This window comes from Elephas maximus, chromosome 27, assembly GCF_024166365.1.
Source record: "Elephas maximus indicus isolate mEleMax1 chromosome 27, mEleMax1 primary haplotype, whole genome shotgun sequence".
NCBI lineage: Eukaryota > Metazoa > Chordata > Mammalia > Proboscidea > Elephantidae > Elephas > Elephas maximus.
The window spans coordinates 23,749,101-23,769,776 of NC_064845.1; the positions used below are offsets into that span (position 1 = coordinate 23,749,101).

Genomic DNA, 20,676 nt, shown 5'->3' on the forward strand with positions numbered 1-20,676 from the left:
GTTCTTTATACATGTATGTGTGTATATATAGTTTTAGCAAAGAAGAGGGCATTTTAGGGCTGCATAGCATTTTTAGCTTTAATATATATGGTAAAAATGCCCTTCCAAAGGTTTGCACTCCCACCAAAAGTCCATCACGTTTCCAAAAAAAAAAAAAAAAAAAACAACCAGTGTCTCTGCCACCTGTGGTTATACCCTTTTGGTTCAATAGCTTTGTAATCTCTTGACAGCAGAGACTGCCAAGTTCCCTCGCACAACCTACATCTAGCCCCGCTCCTAACATTTGCAGGGCCTGGGAGGAGAGTACGAATAGAGGTCTTGTGCCTGGGCCAGGAATGGGGTAAGGCAAGTGAGGCAGCATTTTGAAAAAAGGTAGGTTGAATAACAGTTGGAGGCTGAGCCATATTGGAGCTTGAGGCAAAAGGAAAGTATGTAATACTCATCCTGCCTGTATTTAAAATTTTGATATTTGGTTTATCATGGATTTTTTTGCATTAATTTTCATTTTTTAGCATATCGCATTGAGATATGGTTTATCCTGGTTACTGAGTTTTTGGTGCCCCCTTAAATTTTGCACTGGAGGTGAGTGAGGTGCTCACCTCACCCTAGTTTCAGCCTTACTTTGGGCCGGGGGTGTGCTCATAGGTGGCACCATCCTCCCTCAGTACAGGCTAGGGGAAAAGCCTGTGCAGGCCCCCAAGGTGGGCCTGTTTGAGCAGGAAGTTCCAGGGTCTTGGCTACATGCGGTGAGCTCTGGAGGTTGAGAACAGGTCACAGGTGGGCATCAACCCTTAGGTCCACAGTTCCTGTGCCGGTGGAGAGGAGAGTGGGTGGAGGAAGGCCAAGGGATACCATCCAGAGCAGGGGTTCTCAGCATCAGCACCACCTGGGGGGCTGCGAAAACAGGCATCTCCGGGCCTTGTCCCAGATCCTGATTCAGCAAGTCTAAGATGGGGCCACGATTCTGCATTTCTAACAAGATCTCAGGTGATGCCGCTGCTCCTGGCCTGGGGACCACACTCTGAGGACCCCAGCTCTAAAGTGTGGGGTTCAGAGCAGGGTCGTTCTTATGCCTGGGTCTCAGCTGCTGCTTCTGAGACACTTTGGCATTTTCCAGCATGAGGAATGCAGAGGGGCTGTCGTTCTTTAGGAGCCTCACCTTTAGAATTTGCATCCAGTAGCGTATCCAGGATGCACCCTTCAAGGGAAAGCCGGCGTACTTTTCTGCTTTCCTGACCAGGCTTCTGTTTGTCACTGTTATTAATGGAGGTTTTCTCCAGGATGCTGGATGCTTGCTTTGGAGTGAATCATCACCGTAGATTTCTTTTTTTCCTGTCAATTCTCGCGTGATGAGTGGAAATGAGAACTATAGTAGCTGATGTTGCGTGAAATTCTTAAGTGCCCCTAGATTTTATTTTTAAATTTATGTTTTAAATGACATTATTTTTAAAAGTACATTAAAGCTTTAAACAACACTCTATTGTTTTTACATATAAAGAGTATAATTAAAATATCACATAAATCCACCACTCAGATGACCCTATTGATGATAATAGCACTGAAAGAACAAAATAAAGTAAAAACTAACTTTGTATCCTTTCCTGCCCTACTCTCCTCTCTGCTCCCCTCTAGTTCCTTTCTCTGATTCTGTTGCTCCTGTGATTTTTACCCCCCAAAATTTTTTATTCATCCTTCCATTTTTTTTTTTCTTTTTACACAAGGGTGATCATACAATAAACACTGGTAGGTACCTGGATTTTTAACTTAGTAATGTATCTTAAATGAGCCCTGGTGGCGCAGTGGGAAACCAAATGGCACAGCTCTACTCTGCCTATAGGGTTGCTATGAGTCAGAATTGACTCAGTGGCAGTGGTTAAGGTATCGTAGGCGTGTTTCTATGTCAACACTTAATGGATTTACTTAATCTTCTTAATAGTTAATAGGATTTCATCATTGGGTTGCCCAGTGTTTAACTAGTCCTCCAATGAAGAATTCTTTGGCTTAAAGTAATTGCTGTTACAGACAACTCTGTAGTGAATATGTTTGTCCATATATCTTGAAAAGCATTTGTGAGTCCAGACATAGGAGTGATACCCAGTTGTGGGGCTGCTGGACAAAGGGTATGGGCATTTTTAGGTTTGAAGGCACACACCACCTCGCCCTCAAGAAAGGGTCACCCTACCAACCATGAGGGCCATGCCTGTTTCCCCAACATTCTTGCCCACAATGGATACCATAAAAGTAAAAAAAGAAAAAACTATTATTCTAATAAGAACAAAAATATAAAGTAACTGGGATTAATCTTGATAAAACTTTCACATGCTCCTGAGGGACTCAAAAGAGGGCTTAAATACATGGAGAGTCATACCACCTCTTTGGAAAGGAACTTGCAACATCATGAATATCTCCATTCTGTTCAGTGAAGATATAACTTGAATATGATCCAATAAAAATATCAACATGATTTTTTTTGGGAGGGAACGAGCTGATTTTAAAAACCATTTGGAAAAACAAACAAGAATATACAGGAAGATTCAGAAAATAAAGGGAGATAGGAATATTCAGGAAATAGCCTGGCTAGATATTAAAATGTAATAGGAAACTAAAGTAGTGTTGTAGAGATAAAGAATAGATAGATTAATGGATGACAGTCATGAACTTAAATATATTCAGGATTATAGTGTATGATAAAGGTAGCATCTCAAATCAATGAAAAATGGATAAGTCTGGGGGAGTTATATTGAATTCATATTGCATACGTTATACCAGATAAATTCCAAATGGATCAAGCGTTTATAGGCAAAAAATGAAATATGTATTACAAGAAATAACAGGAGAATGGTTTTATAATCTCAGGTCTTTCTACTATGACATAAAACTCAAAAGCTATAGAAAATTGATAAATTTAACTGCATAACAAAACATTTCATGACAAAAATCACCTTATGCAGAGTGAAAAGAAAACAACAAATTGGGGAAAGATACTTGCAACTGGTTTCACAAATAAGAGCTAAATTTCCTAATAAGTAAAGAAAGAAGGATCAATAACCCAATAGAAAAGCAGCCAAAGGTTATGAACAGTTCACAGAAAAGGACATACAGAAAGCGTTTAAATATGAAATGTTCAAAAAGAGAAAACGTGAGTTATATAATAAGAGAAATACAAAATTACAACCTCACAGAGATCACTTTTTCACCTATGAGATGAGCCAAGATAAAAAAATTTAGTGACACACTTTTTTGCTAGGGCAGAGGAAGAGAAATGCTCTTGTAAATCACAGATGAGAGGCGAATTTGTATTACTTCTATGGAGGAAATCTGGTAATTCCTGAAAAAATTACAAATGCATGTATCTTTAACCCAGCAACTCCACACTTAGAAACTTATTTTTTAGGTAGACTCCATGTGCACACAGGTAGGTGAAGTCATGTAGGAGTATATTTTTCCTTGCAGCATTACTCATAAAAGCAAGAGTTTGAATAATCTATGGTACATCATGCAATGGGACACCATGCATTTGTGTAAAGAAAAAAGAAAGAGGAAGAGCTCTGTGTCCTTATATGGAAAGGTCACTAAGAAAAATGTACTGTTAATTGATAAAAAGCCAGGTGCATAATGTTATCCTACCATTTGTGTAAAGCCAGGGTCCGGGTTAATATAGGCCTATTGTGTATGACTTTAGAGATTGTTAATATGTATACAAGGAGCCGTGGTGGCACAATAGATAAAGTGCTCAGCTGTTAATCAAAAGGTTGGCTGTTCAAACCCACCAGCCTCTCAGTGGGACAAAGATGTGATAGTCTGCTTCAGTAAAGATTACAGCCTTGGAAATCCTGAGGAACAGTTCTACTGTGTCCTACAGGGTCCCTGTAAGTTAGAACCGACTCAGCGGCAATGGGTTTGGTTTTAATACGTATACAAAAACTAAATGCTATCTGTGGAAGTAATCTGGAGGCAGGGGATAGGGCTGGGGCAGAGACCTCACTCTGTATACTTTTGTACTGTTTCGCTTTTGAATCTTGTCCTTCTCCAAAATAAATTAAAAATTCAAATTTTAATATAATTTGATAGGTGAATATATTTGCTTATTTCTGATATGTATAGTTTTGATATGTATAGTTCTAATGTTGAGTAAATTTGAGTGCCTTTTAAAATATTGATTAGCCTTTTACATTTTTTAGGCAATTGCCTATTCATATGTTTTGCTCGTTTTCCTTTTTTTTAGTGGTTTCTTTTGCAAATGAAGGAAATTACACCTGTTTCTTTAATGTCACAGAAATTTTGTTCTAGTTTGTCTGTCTTTGTTTATGCTGTTTTTTACCACCATAATTTTAATTTGCATGTAGTCTTTTTTCTTTTCTTCTTCCTCTTCCCTCGCTCGCTCCCTCCCTCCCTCCCTCCCTCCCTCCCTCCCTCCTTCCCTTCCTCCCTCTTTTCCTTTCTTCAGGTGGCAATGGCTTTTCCCTTAGGGTCTCTGAGAAAACTGACTCTAGATATAAGAATCCAATGATAAACGCCTTTGGATGTGTGGGAAAATGACCAGCCTGCTTATAAGTTGAAGACAGTAGTTAAAGGGGAACAAACTCAGTTTTTAGCAAGGGGTGAGCCAGAGGATCGTCCTCTTGGGCAAGAAGGGTGGAGTAATGGGTGGCTCTTGGGGAACTCTGATAAGTCTCTCCTCTCTCCCCTCCCAGAGGAGCTCCCGAGGTCCTCAGCAGTAAGGCTACCTTCCCTGCGGGACCTGCCTGCCCAGCTCCTGGAGCTCTACCAGCAGGGCTTCTGGTTGGCTGCCCTGCATCCGTTCGTGCAGCCGACCCACGAGCGGGAGAAGACGCCCCTTGAACACATCTTCAGGGCCATCCTGGTCAAGAAAACAGAAAGGTAAGACATTTGTGTGGTGGACACTGGCATCACACTGTGGCAAGTGGGTGTTGAACAGGGGGCCCATTACAATTGCACACTGTTCCCAGGGCCTCTGCCCTCCGATAGGTAAGGAAAAAAGCTGGATAACCAGAGAGGAAATTCATAGTATCCTGTGAGGAAAAACAAATGCCAAGCCTGACTGCGTAAGTAGAGAGTCCCATTTTATATCCTTTCCCTCCTCTAATTTATTGGATTAAACTCAGCTAGAAAAATGTCTCTTCTGGAGAGGTATATTCTCAGAACGATGCAGCTAGTAAAAGTATAATATTTTTAATCTGAAAAGCATGGCCAAAAAGACCATTAATTTTTTTTAAAGGCCATATACAAACTTAAGGAGCTCTGGTGGCACAGTGGTTAAGCAAAAGGTCAGTGGTTCAAACCTACCAGCTGCTTCCTCCGGGCAAGATGTGGCAGTCTGCTTCTGTAAAGATTATAGCCTTGGAAACCCTGTGGGGCAGCTCTGCTCTGTCCTGTAGGATCACTATAAGTCAGAATCAACTTGACAGCAGTGGTTTTTTTCTTTTGGTTTTTATATGCAAACTTAACATTTTCCCCCAAACTCTAGGAATACTTTAAAATTTTGAACCCACCATAAATAGCTTGTCATTCACTTGTGAGAAAAGCAAAATCCGAATCAAGCGCTATAATTGGTTCTGTCTTGATTATGATTTTCAAGGCTTCTGGTATTTTTTTTACTTTGGCTTACTCAGTTTGAAAGCTAACTCTTACATTTATTGAATAATGTATTGAATGTTTATTCTTATATTTTGAGTTCACCTAGAGGTGCCTCAGAATAAGGCCTGGTGATCTACATCCAAAAAAATGAGCCATTGAAAACCCTGTGGAGCACAGTTCTACTCTGACATACATGGGGTCACCACAAATCAGAATGGACTGACAGCAGCTAGAAAAAAAGAATTGGGAAAAGAGAGATGGGGGTTGATCTCTCAAAAGGACTGATACTAATTTTAAATGATTAAAACAAATGAGGGGGGAACGGAAAGCATATTTTTTGCTGCTTTCGTAAAAATAAAAATTGAAATGAAGCGTGGGAAAGGAAATCAGATTTGTCCTTTGGTCGTCCGTCGTGGAAGGAATGACAGCAGGTACCATATTTGAAAAAGAGAGCAAGGAGAGAATTCAGAGCAGCTGATCGTCATATTCTCCTTTTCAAGGCTTCTTTGGGGTTGGGCAGAGGGTGCAGCTAGCGCACGCAGGAGGGACAACCGTGAGACGTGAGGTTGTGTGACTAAGACACACTTCTCTTCCTGGCAGGCAGAGCTCTTTATTTCTTCATGGCTGATCACGCTCCAGAGCTCTTAGTCTGTGTCAACGTGCATGAGGATTTGAAGGGAAATGTGGGGGATGTCTCTAAGTCCAGAATTACCACGTTTCTTGCAGAGTGAGGCTTTTCTTATTGTCTCCGTTTGATGAATATTGTTTTCTTTATGTCATTTACTGTGGATCAATATCTGGGTCAATCACAAGAGGAAGTTGTTCTAGGGGCCACGTGGTCTGAGGTTACACTGACACGTAAGATATACATGATGAGTGTAACTCACATTTATTGAGTGCTTACTGTGGGCCAGGCTTTGTAAATACAATGTTATCCTCATAATCAGGCCATGAAATAGCTACTATTATTATTCCCATTTTAAAGGTGAGGAAACTGAGACGCAGTTATTTGTCAATGTCACAGAGCAGCAGAGCTCTGACTTGCTTCTATGCAGGCTGACCCCTGAGCCTGCGTTCCGAACCCTGACATGAAGCACCTGCCATGTCCCTGCACCCATGATTCTTGTGGACAGCCCCTTTGTGAAAACAAGCAGGAGTGGTCAACTTTGATCTTAGATGAGGTGGCCATTTCTTTATGCCATATTCCCTCCCTTGTACCACTCGGTAGTCTTCAAATAAATAAAAAATTTCGGCAAGGAAACAAAACTGACTTACCGTGTGCCTTCAGGGTTATAGACGGAATTGTTAGGCACCAGTGTTTCTAGTCCTTGGATTATTCTATTGGCCTTGGTGTTCAGAGGAGGCAGGTTCACTTTGGTCAGGTCAGTGTAATGCCCCGTAGGAGGTGATGTTAGCACAGGACTTGGCACAAAGTCATCACATTATAAATGAGCTTGGGAAGTTGTATCTTCCCCCCACCACCACCCCACAAGCCCCACTATGGAGCAGCACGTCTCCTGGGAGTGTTACTAGAGTACAGCGTCTTACTCTGTAGTCTGGAGTGGGGCCTGAGACCCAGTATTTCTAACACGTTTCCAGGTGATGTTGACATTGCTGGTTGACACACTGCTGATTGGCCAACACTTTGAGTAGCAGGAATGTAGAGGACCTGACAACTCTTACGTGACTCCATGCCTGCTACTCCACAGCACTGTTGGGAATTGCCATTTGGCTTCCAGGGAGAGTTTTGAGACCAGAGAATGTGAGACAATGTAACACCAAAAGAACGTAGCGTTCCCAACTGGGGACTCATGTTCTGGGCTGCGCCTGGCTTCTAGAAAGTGCAGTAGTGTGGGGTGGCACAACACCAATGGGTTTTTTTGGGCCCCCATTTTCTAGCGGTTACAGTGAAGGGCTGGGACTAAGTTACTCTAGGGGCTGTTTCAACTCTACAAGTATCTGATGGGGTTAGGTGGGCAAAGAAGCCTCTCAAGGATTAGGAACCTTTGCTTCTGGGAATAGTCCATTACACGCCAGCAATGGAGTTGGGTGCTAAGCCGGGTTTTTTTGACGTCTACTGAGGGCAGGGCGTGCACATGCCAACTTACTTTCTGGAAGAGAAAAATGAGTAAAACTATTAAGATGACATGGTGGTATAAGGTTATGAACCACGGCCTTGGAGAGTTTTCAAGAAAGGGAAGATGTCAGCCTCCCTGAGTTTGAGTTCAGTCTGGTCCAGAGTCAGGTAGTTACCTGGATGATGCTAATGAATATGCCAGCTCCTTGATAAGCAGATACAGAGAAAGAATTTCCTTTGCTAGCTTTTGAGCTGGGCCATTGGAACTGCCTTTTTTTTTTTTTTTTTATGCAAAGCAGCAAATGCTTGGTAATGTACCATGTAGAATAAAACAAAAATGACTAAGAATTTTCCTTACTTCCACCTCCAATAGTATTGGGGCAGGAGAAGTGGTGAGGGTAGTGGGAAGCAACGTTATTATAAAATATCATTTTAAAGTACCAAGCCTATTCCTTCCTGGCAAATGCAATAACCATATGTTTTTCCATCATGAAGAAAAGACCTCACACTATTTAAGCAACAAAGAGCACTACAGAACGTTTTGGCTATCAGTAGGGAGTTTAGATGCTAAAAACAAAACAAAGGAAACCTGATGTGATTAATTTTTAATAAGGACAATTGAAATTATTTTTTTCATGAAGTCTGCCAATTTTCTGACAGCAGTAGAGGCTGTTAAATGAAATGAATTAGCTCTCAGAAAAGGAAGTAAATGCCTGGTTAATATTTTCCAAGTAGACTACATTGAACGAGATGTTGTTGGTAGGTACCACTGAATTGGTTCCAACTCAGTGCAATCCTGTGTACAACAGAAGGAAACACTGTGTGATCCGGCACCACCCTCACAATCGTTGTTATGCTTGATCCCATTGTTGCAGCCACTATCACTCCATCTTGTTGAGGGTCTTCATCTCTTTTGTTGACCCTCACTTTACCAGGCATAATGCCCTTCTGCTGTTTCTTCTCATTTTAAGTTGTGCTACATCAGCAAATGAAGGTCCCAAAAGCTTTACTCTATTCATGTCATTAAGGTCAACTCTTCTTTGAGGAAGCAACTCTTCCTTAGTTGTATTTTGAGTGCCTTCCAACTTGGCATTAGGCATTAGGTCAGACACTGTTCCCCTGCTAGTCATAAGGTTTACATTGGCCAGTTTTTTCAGAAATAGACCACCAGGTCCTTCTTCCTAGTCTATCTTAGTCTGAAAGGTCTGCTAAAACCTACCCACCATGGGTGACCCTGCTGGTATTTGAAATACCAGAGGCATACCTTCCACCATCACAGCAACACATAGCCCACCATGGTATGACAATCTGACAAGTGATGGAAAGAGATGTAGGATAGATAAACTTTCTAGATTACGGTCAGTCTAAAGCAAGTTCACTAGCAAGAGTCATCGTGGGATGACTACTTAACCTTGGGTATCAGTGTTAATGTATTTGAAAGGTAAATATAAAGTTTTTTAGCAAATATCTGGCCTCCAGGGTCTGCGGCATGACCAGGAAAAAATAAACAAAAGAACCATACAAGCCTGCATTCACTCATTCATTCATTAATTCATTCATCCACAAACACTTGCTGAGCTTGTACTGTGTATAAGGTATTGTGCTAGGAGCTCTGCTTGATGGGACTAGAGGGAGCAAGTGTGAGGCTTAGTTGAACATGAAATCTCCCTTCCAGGTATCTACAATCTAATTGAGCTTGCATTGGGCAAATTTGCTGCAAAAGACCTCTTTAAAGTGTTAAAAAGCAAAGATGTCACTTTGAGGACTAAGGTGCGCCTGACCCAAGCCATGATACTTTCATTCACCTCATATGCATGCAAAAACTGGACAAGGAATAAAGAAGAATGAAGAAGAATTAATGCCTTTGAATTTGGCCTTGGCAAAGAATATTGAATATACTGTGGACTGCCAGAAGGGTAAACAAATCTGTCTTGGAAGAAGTACAGCCATAAGGTTCCTTAGAAGTGAGAATGATGAGACTTTGTCTGACGTCCTTTGGACTTGTTATCAGGAGGGACCATTCCCTGGAGAAGGGCATCATGATTGGTAAAGTAGAGGGTCAGCAAAAAAGAGGAAGACCCTTAATGAGTTGGATTGCCACAGTGGCTGCTGCAATAGTGGGCTCAAACATAACAACGATTGTGGGGATGGTGCAGGACCGGCCAGTGTTTCTTTCTGTTGTACATAAAAAAACCCGTTGCCAAACCTGTTGCCATCGAGTCGATTCCGACTCATAGCAACCCTATAGGTCAGAGTAGAACTGCCCCATAGAATTTCCAGGGAGCGCCTGGTGGATTCCAACTGCCGACCTCTTGGTTAGCAGCTGTAGCACTTAACCACTACACCACTAGGGTTTCCCTGTTGTACATAGGTCGCTATAAATCAAAACCAACTTGACGACACCTAACAACAATTGAGAAAATAAAGCCAAAGGAGTTTGGGAAAAGGAAAAGTCACTTTCTGCTGGAAAGAATGCCACGGAAATGCTTCTTGAGTGGAAAAAAAAAAAAAGGAGATTTTAATTTGGGCCTGATTTCTTTTGGGTAAACGTAATAATAATATAATACACATGAGGAGGAAGAGTTTAAGTCTTACGAAATGTTTTCTAGCGGAGTTTGGGTAATTTTTGAGCATCTTTGACAGTCTAACTGAATTATTTATAAACGAGTCATTCCAAAAGCTCACCGCAGTAACATTCCTTGGAGACCCACCACCATTTTGAGAAATTTCTCTTAAATCTGTGAAAAATTGCTGATCTTTTCTTTTGAAAATTCTGATAACTGCCATTTCATTTTGATCTCAGGCCGAACCACAAATCTAACTTAAAATTGTTCTTGATTCTAAGCGTATTAAATTTAGTCAGAACCGGTTACTTTGAAAACCCCTCAAGAACAAATAGCCAAGTATGAAACACCAAGCAGACAGCGAGTTTGTACTTCCATGTCTCAGCTCTTTCTCTGGAACACTTAATGATTTTTAGCAGACGATACAGTTGCATTTGCTTTGAATCTAAGGTTGTCCTTATTTTTTTTCCAGGCAGTTTTCCTTAGAACGAGTTGCCAAAAATCTCAACATTTGATGGCTTAAGAGAAGTCAGTTATTAAAATGTCAGTTCTGATGTTTCGTGAGTGTGGGTTTAATTCTAGGTCATTTTATAGTCATAAGTACAAAAATGCGTTGTCCTTTTCCATTTCGCAGCTATTGAATTGGTGTCATTCATACATAAAGCTAGTTCAGGGTGTCGTTGATGTGTTTTTCATCTCTAGGGGGTTGAAGCCATTTGGGTCCTGGTCTCCTGGGGTAATGCCTTACGTGATACAGGGGACTGGGCCATCGGTGCACCCTGCAGACATTTATTATGTGCCTCTTGGCCACTCTGCAAGATCTGGTTAGGCCTAGGGTGAGCGGATGTGGCACACAGAGGAGCTGCAGCTCACACAGGGGTGAATTCTAAACCCCTTGTGGGAGGTGGAAGATGTATACAGTAAAACCTGCCAAAGCTGGAACCTGTGTAAGGCAGAAACCTGTCAGAGAAGGAAAACTCAAGTATTTTCAGCTAAAATGAATGAAAAAAAAAACGATAGGTAAGGTTGCACCCTGTCAAAGGTGGAAATCTTTCGAGACCGGGAAAAATAAGGCAGTTCCATCGAATTCCGGCTCTCATAGGTTTCACTGTATAATCAAAATTGCCTTTGAAAATCTCTTTAATTGCCCAGGAAATGTAATGCTGTAGATCAGATTGCTCATGAAATGTAACACTAGGTCGGATTGCTGTTTCCAACAGTGAACACCATGGGGAAGTGACTTTGGGTTTATAGCCAGTGCTCATTCGAATCACACCTAAGGTGATGAGATGCTTACACTTGGAGAGACATTTGTATGAACTGAGGTTGAGGGAGCAGGAGATTCACTTCTCCTTTCTCACATTCATTCTGGGGCCCATCTGCCTGTTGAATAGAATAACTGCTCCTCCCTTTTAGTTGGCTCTTTCTAAGATACACACATGTGATGTAACTTCACTCTGCTAAGATGACTCTGAGGAGCTTCTGGATCTCAAGAAACTTATCTTCAAAACCAAACACCAAACCCATTACCATTGACTTGATTTGGACTCATGGCAACCCCGTGTAACAGAGTAGAACTTCTCCATAGGGTTTTCTTGGCTGTAATCTTTCTGGAAGCAGACTGCCAGGTCTTTCTTCCACAGTGCTGCTGAGTGAGCTTGAACTGCTAACCTTTTGGTTAATTCCCAAGAGCAAGAGAATGTAAACTCTATATGCAAATTATGTTAATACCCAGATAAATCAATGTGTACTCTTACCTGGAATTTGTTAATGGGAGTGCTTTAGAATAGGAGGCTTTGTGGCTCTCATTTGCTCTGTGTTTAGAATGATGGGTAGATATAAACAAGAGGAGAAGTGGTGGGAAGAGCATACCAGGAGAGCCTGCAGCCTGGAAGAGCAGGCATGGCCCAGATACAGTGACGGAACCTGGAAGAGCAGACCTGGCCCAGATACAGTGACGGAACCTGGAAGAGCAGACCTGGCCCAGATACAGTGATGGAACCTGGAAGAGCAGACCTGGCCCAGATACAGTGACGGAACCTGGAAGAGCAGACCTGGCCCAGATACAGTGACGGAACACATGGTCCTAGGGAAACAGGGAGAAAAGGCAGAAGTATGTGTGCCTGCATCACGAGACTCTGGTGGTCTGGCTGAGAAATTTGGACTTCATTCTGAAGTCAGTAGGGGAACTATTGCAATTGTTTTGTTTTGTTTTAAACCAGAGCAGCAACCATTAGGAATGCTGAGTTTTTCAAAGCTTAACCTGTTATTAAGTGGAGGAGAAAATGGAAGCTGAGAAAATGTGGTATTTAGTTATGGTGGTAGAAGATCAGCAATGAAAGCAGGTTGTAATAAGAAGGTAAAGGAAGGGATAGATCTGAGATGTGTCACGTGGGATGAAAAAATACTGGATTTAATGTTTTAACTGGAAAGGGATAGCATGAAGGAAGAGGAAGAAGCAAAATAAGAGTGAACTTTTTACCCTAAGTGGCGGACAGGATCAACTGGAAGGGGAAGGTCAGGAGGGGGTGGGGCTGGGAAGCGAAGCATGCCTTGGGTTTGGCTCTCCCCTAAGCAAACCCTGAGAGGAAGATTCAGGTGCTCCTAAGGAAGTGCTCCCAGGAGCAGTCAGTAAGGGATCAGGGAAGAGGGACAGGGAAGGGGAGGAAGCCAAGCAAGGGGCCAATCTCAGCCTCAGCCTGATCTTGCAGGGAGCTGTGGAGCTTAAATTACACCTTTGAGTTTGTCCACCTTGATGCTGGGGAACTGGCTTTCAGTTGCCATTCACTGCCCAAGTCTAGGGCACATCCAGGTGCAGCAGCTCCAGTAGCCCATGAAGACTACAGGTGCAAGCCCTAAGGGATGCATGTAGGAGCTGGGGCCGGACCCCCAGAACTGGTCCAGGGGAGGGAGGGGGCTTGGGCGGAGCATTGCAGCATCCACCACAAGGATGGGGTATCAGCAGGATCAGTTTGGTTGGCCACATTGTGTCAGAGGCGTTTGCTGGCTGGACGTCCACAGGGAAGTGTCCATTAGGAGGTGTCCATCAGGCAGTCAGGGGCTTGGGAGGCCGTCAGAGCTGGAGATGAGGTTCTGGGAGGCTGTGTATGAAGCCCTGGTGAGCCCAAGAGCCACGTGCCCACTTCTGTGTCTGCTGACTTAGCCAAGGCTGCCGAGATTGTCTATACCAGGTCCCTCTGGTGATTCTTAGAAAAGATGCATTGAGTTCCTGAGAGCTATGCAAAGTGAGTTGCTTCTTTCCAAATTGACCATATGCTTGGAGTCTGAGAAATTTTTTTCTCCCAGACCATATCAGCAAGCAGTACTGCTGAATGAGTCAGTTCTGGCAGGCAGGGCACGTGCCCTGGGTGCTGCTTGGGGGGCACTAACGCGCAGTTTCTATTGTCCATCACAGTTTCCATCACCGGCTGTGAGAGATCATTCAGAAATTTAAAACATCTCCATAGGCACTATTTTCTGTAGATAGGCCCCTGTCTGGCCGCCTGTGTCAAATGATGGAGAGACAATTCTTTTTGGCTTTTTGCTGTTTTATTTTGAGGAAAGGACACCTCAGAGAGTGCTCAGGCATTGCCCCTTGCTTCTCTTTTCGGGAGCCTAAAATGTGAAATTCTGAAGATTTCTGCTTTTATTCTAAGACAGGGCTTGCAAACCCTAACGGCTACAGGGGCCAGGCTGGGGAATTGGGGAGCCAGTGCCTCAGCTCTGCACCATTGTTGCCAAGTGTCACCAGATGTGGTCATGTTTTTCAAGAGAAGCCAGAAATCCAGATTTTATGTGGGAATTTCTCCCTTTTTAAATGTTGACTCAGTTTTCTAAAATAGTTGAAATAACTGTAGTCGTAATCTACCTCACGGGCTGCTGTGTTGTAACCTGAAAGATTTCTGTGTGATGCTTACTTCGGGGAACTAATCCTGGAACCCCTGAGCTGCCTGTTCTTCTCAGACTCAGCAATCATGGACTTCCCAGACTGTTTGTATGTCTGCCCATCCCACCTCCCCCGCCACCCTTTGTAAATCTTCTTTGACCCCAGGTGCTGAGTAGATGTTATTCAATAGAATTTTCCTGAATTGAATGGAATAAAGCCATGCCCTGGAACCTTGCTGTGATCATTCACTAAAGGGCCATGCATTTATTAGGAGGTGGGTCATCTTTGGTTTGCCAAAAAGTGTATCCTTGTAATGCAGCCATACAGCACAGTCCCCAAGTAATTGCACGCACACATTCAGAGCACATTCAGAAGATTTTTTTCATGGCCAAAATAATAAGTGGTTAACCATAAGCGTATATGTGTTTTTCACTCTTCTTTTTTTTTAAAAAAACATCCAAAGGATGGCCCTTCAGAAAGCAAACGAAATCTTCATGGACCTTAAGTGGCGTACAGATGCATTACTTCACCTTTTTTTATGGCACACAAGATAACGGAACATTTTCTTTGGCATTTGAAAAGGGCAAAATCGAGAAAGTGCAAAAATTATATTGGAACGAAAAAGAAAATTCTCAGAATTAGAGTCAAAAGTATCATCTTTAAGTGGCTTTGTATCTCTTCATGTTTAATTTTTACCAATTACTTTGACTCTTGGGAGAATTATAGGGTCTTTTTTTTAGAAAGAGGTTTTTACAATTAAAATACACCAGGGATGGTAGCGCCTGGGCTGTGGATGCCCTAGAAATTGCTCACACTGAGCCTGGGGCTTAGCCCTGGAGCGCGCTGATTGTTTGAGTCACACGTGGGGAAGAAAAGTAACACTGGGCTTAGCTGTGATTGACACGTGTTGGTGTGATTGAGAAACCCAACAGCCGGCCTACTCCCAGTGAGCAGAAATTGAGGAAGATGGATTCAAAGCTCTTTTTTCTTAAACTAGAACAGGATATAAGAAAAAAAAAAAAAAAAAGAACAGGATATAAGAAGATGCTTGTCTAACGTGGAGGCGATTATTTTGGATTCACGTATACAAAGTCCCCCCTCCCCCGCTCTTGGCTCACACCTGCACCTTGCTTCGGGTGTGGTATCATCCTTCATTAGTTTTCTCGAGCTTTCCTGAGGTGTTTGGAGAACTTGATTAGCTCTCCTGGGCTGCCACCATTCCCCTGGCGGAGCTGTCCAGCATCACTGAAAAAAAAAAAAAAAATTTATTCCTCCTATTTTCCCATCTCATTCTGGAGTGACACCCTTTTCTGGTGTGTTGAAGTTTCAGGATTCACTGTTAATTATTGTGTTTGCACTTTCCAATCTAATATGCCAGTGTAAAGCCACGTTCTCTTGGGAAAAGAGAATTTGTTTTTCCAGTCCACACCCCTAAATGGCCTGCCTGGCTAATCTTCTCTCCCTCCAAAATGTGGCCCTTTATCCCAGTGGAGAGAACAAGAGAGACATGCAGTGTTCACGTGAGAGCATATTTTTTATCCCTGTTTTTATAGCTGTTCTTGATTGCCTGTGTCTTTCTCCACATTTTATTTTTTTTGTCTCCTCTGAGAGAGAGAATTAGCATACTCATGATTTCCACTCTTTCCCCAGAAGTGTTTTGAAATGGCAGAGAACAACAAGCAGGTACCCAAAACACAGATGCCCAAGCACTAAATCTCTTTGAAATTTCCTGTTGATCTGAAAACTTATGCATATACAGTACTGTGAAATGCTTGTATTTGTTTTCAATAAAATAAATCAATAAAGATCGTGAGGGTGGGGGGTGTGTTTTTCAAGCTGAACACGATGGAATAGGCACCACCTTTGATGAGTTCTGCAGAAGACTAGTTCTAAGTGAATTTTACGTTTTTACCTGTGAATGCAGAAGCAGGTGAGGAATATCTCTCAGGTCCCTTTAAGGACATTATTAGTGACTTAAATGTGCCTGAGATTTTGTGATCATCTCTATAATTTATCGAGCTGTTTTCTTTAATTTTTAAATGGGAGAAAGATGGAACCATTTTACCAAGAGGTAAACGCTATAAATACGATTTAGTGAAGTACATCATTTCATTTGCGTCCTATTCATTGACCATGAGTTGAAACTTAAAATGGCTACAGAGACTTAAAAACCAAATTAGTAACTTGTATTCATGCAACACCTGTTTCTGAGGGTCTGAGAGCACTTTTCGTCATTCCTGTATGTAGTGAGTGTCATAATTAATTCTCACTATGTCCTCACGGTGGTTGTTTTGTTGTTCCTACATGTTGAAAGTGTTACGTGTTCAGTGAAGGTTTTAGACTTGCACTGTTTTGTAACTGAAAGATTCCATTATCTTCATATATCCCCCACCTCCCATTTTACACCCTAAGGAAAATGAGGCTTTAAAAAGTTATTAATAACTGCTTAGTACTGAAGTACAGGGTGGGTAAGTGACAGGGTGCAACGGGTATAGAGCTTAAGTTCCATCTGGAGACTTATGGCTCAGAAATTCACCATCTTTCAGTTCACAGGTCCTAGAGCTGGTAGAAGATCCTCCGAATTCCCAGAATCCTCTGGGCTATGCAGCATCCCCAGGCCCCATGGCTAGGCTCTGGGGCCAGTGGCCTGGCTGATCCCCATACTGGTTTGAGAACATGGGCTGTCACTGAAAAACCATTTGGTGCTCCCAAGATGGCTTCCTGCAGCAGGCTGGCAGGATCTGGTCAGTTTCTGCACTAAATGGTTGTGTGCAAATGATGGTTCTGGGGCCATTAGTGCATTACTTTCCCTCTGCTTTCTAAATATAAAATCAAGGTGCAATTACTAGGTTTCTGTTGTGTTCTCTGAGACGGTAGCCTTTGTCAGAGACAATGGGATGAGCACAATCCCTGCTCTAGGGGGATTTATAACATACTTGATTACCCCCTTGAAATTTTCATCCTCAACTTTCTATGGCCTACGACACCGGAGTTGCTCTGCCAAACAACCTGGATCCTCCTTGGAACAAAAAGCCCACTTTCCTTGTGAAGAACATTCCAATGTTTGCAGGAACTCCTTAATGTTAGTTAACATTTGTGGTGATACCTGTAATAACTACCATGTATTTATTGGCTGGCCAGAGTTATTGCTTAGTGCCATGAAATACCTTACTTTTTTTTTTTTTAATTGTACTTTAGATGGAGGTTTACAGAACAAGCTGGTTTTTCATCAGACAGTACACACATTGTTGTATGACGCTGGTTAACAACTCCACGACATGTCCACACTCTCCATTTTCAACCCTGGGCTCCCTATTACCAGCTTTCCTGTTCCCTCCTGCCTTCCAGTCCCTGCCCCAGGGCTGGTGCGCCCCTTATAGTCTTGTTTTGTCCCATGGGCCTGTCCAGTCTCTGGTTGAAGGGTGAACCCCAGGAGTGACCTCATTACTGAGCTGAAAGGGTGTCGCGGGCCATACTCTCAGGGGTTCTCCAGTCTCTGTGAGGCCAGCAAGTCCTTTCTTTTGCAGTTAGAATTTTGTTCTACGTTTTTCTCCAGCTCTGTCCAGGACCCTGTATTATGATCCCTGTCAGAATAGTCAGTGATGGTAGCCGGGTACCATCTTAATTGTACTGGACTCAGTCTGTGGAGGCCGTGGTAGATGTGGTCCCTTAGTCTTTTGGACTAATCTTTCCCTTGTATCTTTAGTTTTCTTCATTCTTCCTTGCTCCCAAAGGGGTGAAATACCTTACCTTTACTTCTGAAAGCCAAGATGAAGAAAGTAAACCTCAGAGCAGTGACTTGCCCAGGGTCACACAGTTGCTAAGTGGAGAGGCTAGAAGTGTAGGATCTGTCTGTATCCAACACTGTTCCTCTTTAATTTTGTATCCATTAGTCTTAGGGTCAGGGTTAGGGCAGGGCTCTCAACTGGCACTGTTGATATTTTGGGCCAGGTAATTATTTGTTGTGGGGGCTTTCCTGTCATTATAGAATATTTAGCAGCATCCCTAACCTCTACTCACTAGATGCCAGTAGCACTTCTCAGTTGTGATGATCAAAAACGTTTTCAGACATTGTCAAATGCCCCTGGGGGTCAGAATCACCCCAAGGTGAACACCACTGGGTACAGGTTATATTGTGATGTTAAAAACGAAACAAAAACTTATTGCTGTCAAGTTGATTCTGACTCATAGCGACTCTGTAGGACTGGGTTGAACTGCCCCATAGGATTTCCAAAGAGTGGCTGGTGGATATGAACTGCCAGCCTTTTGGTTAGTGGCCAAGCACTTAACCACTGTGCCAGCAGGGCTCCAGGCTGTGATGTAGGAGTTAACGTGAGTTGAATAGTGGTCCCCAAAAAGATATGTCCAAGTCCTAGTACCCAGAACCTGTGAAGGTTATTTTATTTGGGGAAAAAAAGGTCTTTGCAGATATAATTAAGGATCTGGAGATAAGGAGTCCTTTTAAGAGACAGAAAAGGAGACACAGAGAAGAAAGCCATGTGAAGATGAGGGAGAAATTGGAGTTATGTTGCCACAGCCAAGGAGCGCCAGGAGCTACTAGGAGCTGGAAGAGGCAAGGAAAGATTCTCCATTAGAGCCTTCAGAGGGAGTGTGGCCCTGCCAACACCTTGATTACAGACTTCTAGCTTTCGAACTATAAGAGAAAAAATTTGTGTTGTTTTAAGGCACCACTTCTGTGATAATTTTTGTGGCAACCCTGAGGAACTGTTAATATAGCCTAACTTATTTTCTTCGACATATCCAGCTTTGCTAACAGCATTTGTTATATTAACATAACTTTTGCACATTTATTTTTCCACGTAAATTCTCAAATAATTTTCTCTGGTTCCTGGAAAACTCTGTTGAAATTGCAACGATGTGTATCTATTAATTTGAGTAGAATTTCCACAGTGTTTTCAAAAACATAAAGTTCAATATTATTTTCAGAGATCAATTTTTATTTTAAAGCTTTGTAATCATTCTGAAAATTCTGTGTACTATCTACATCAGTGGTTATCAAAGTGAAGCAGACGTACCCAATCTTAAAAGACAACCGAGGCTTCTATTTCTATTTATTTCTCTTGAATAAATAGGAAATAAGCTTTATTAATATTTAACATTCATGTTGAAGGTGGTGCCCTGGCATTCTGCATATGCCAGTGGTCACCTGCCCTGTTTAGAGCTGGTAGAATTCTGAGGGAGGGGTGGGTTGAGAGGAACACCTTCAATTGTTTAATGTATTATGACATATTGTAGTTTGAGAACCCCGTTAGGTGGATTTGTGGATTATTTCATGTAAATTTTAACTAAATTAGCCACATGAAATATACACATGGGTTAAAAATGTCTATAAAGTGATTGCAGATGGAGAATACCTGTTAGGTAAATATAAAATCTCTCTCACACGTTTACTCGCATGCATGCGCACGCGCACACACACACACACGGGTGCACGCGAACACACGCACAGAAATGGCCACACTGATCCATCTGTCACTGCTTGTAAGAGCTTTGTTAGCCACAGTGTGAGATAAAAAGTCAGTGCCTGCCTGTTCAGAACTGACAGAAGATGGGCAAAGAAACTTGGAATCATCAAGAAGACTTTTTCAACTGTGAATTTATTTCCACCACTGTTAACAGTGAATCTCATTTCAAGTGTATGTTGTGCCTTGAGATATTATCTATTACTAATGTGAATGTATTGTGATTATTATTTGAAAATGTTGCTTTTTAATATGTTTCTCATCCTTTTTAAAATTTCCATTTTGTATGTGTGTTTTATTACATACATAAGGTGTTAGTACTTGGTTCTCAGGGGTATAGTTGGCCCTCCATATCTGCGGGTTCCACATGCATTGATTCAGCCAACTGCGGATCGAAAGTATTAAAAAAAAAAAAAAAGGTTCCAAAAGCAAAACTTGATCTCTCTTGGGCCAAGCAGTCCGCTGGATCCACACGATTGAAATGATGTGTAGGGTCTGCTGGTGTAGCCTCCCGCCATTTCACAGACCCTCAGTCTCTGTCCAGCACTCCGTGTTTGAGCGTTGTTCACCTCGCTTCTCATCATTGTTCCCTAACCAGTGCAACGTAACTACTTACATAGCATTTACGTTGTATTAGGTATTGTAAGTAATCTAGAGATGATTTAAAGTATATGGGAGGATGTGCGTAGGGTGTATGTAAATACTATGCGACCTTATTACAAGGGACCTGAGCATTCTCGGATTTTGGTATCTGGCGGGGGAGAGGGCTTGGAACAAATCCCTTGCAGATACCAAAAGAACTACTGTATTTTACATATGGGATGTGTGATCAGAAAGATATGGAACCACTGATCCACGCAGCTTCTGTATCACAGTGGCGGTTCCTGAAGCATTTAGAGTCTTGCTACTCTCAGTGTGGCCCACAGAACAGCAGCAGCACCAGGATCACGTGGGAGTGCTTTAGAAATGCAGAGCCCCAGGCCCCAGACCTGCTGAGTCAGAATCTGCATTTTAACAAGATTCCCAGGGGGATTTGTACGTACTTTAAAGTTTGAGAACACAAAGTTA

At 42.3% G+C, this 20,676-nt stretch overlaps 1 protein-coding gene across 4 annotated transcripts in view; it reads left to right on the plus strand.

Moving 5' to 3' along the window:
- The window catches only part of RFTN1 (raftlin, lipid raft linker 1), a 238,266-nt gene that overhangs the window by 89,655 nt on the left and 127,935 nt on the right, over positions 1 to 20,676 (plus strand). For all 4 annotated transcript variants that reach the window (XM_049870669.1, XM_049870671.1, XM_049870670.1 and 1 more), the window contains one exon: positions 4,695 to 4,881. In XM_049870669.1, coding sequence (XP_049726626.1) covers positions 4,695 to 4,881 — 187 coding nt within the window. The remainder of the gene's footprint in view (positions 1 to 4,694; positions 4,882 to 20,676) is intronic.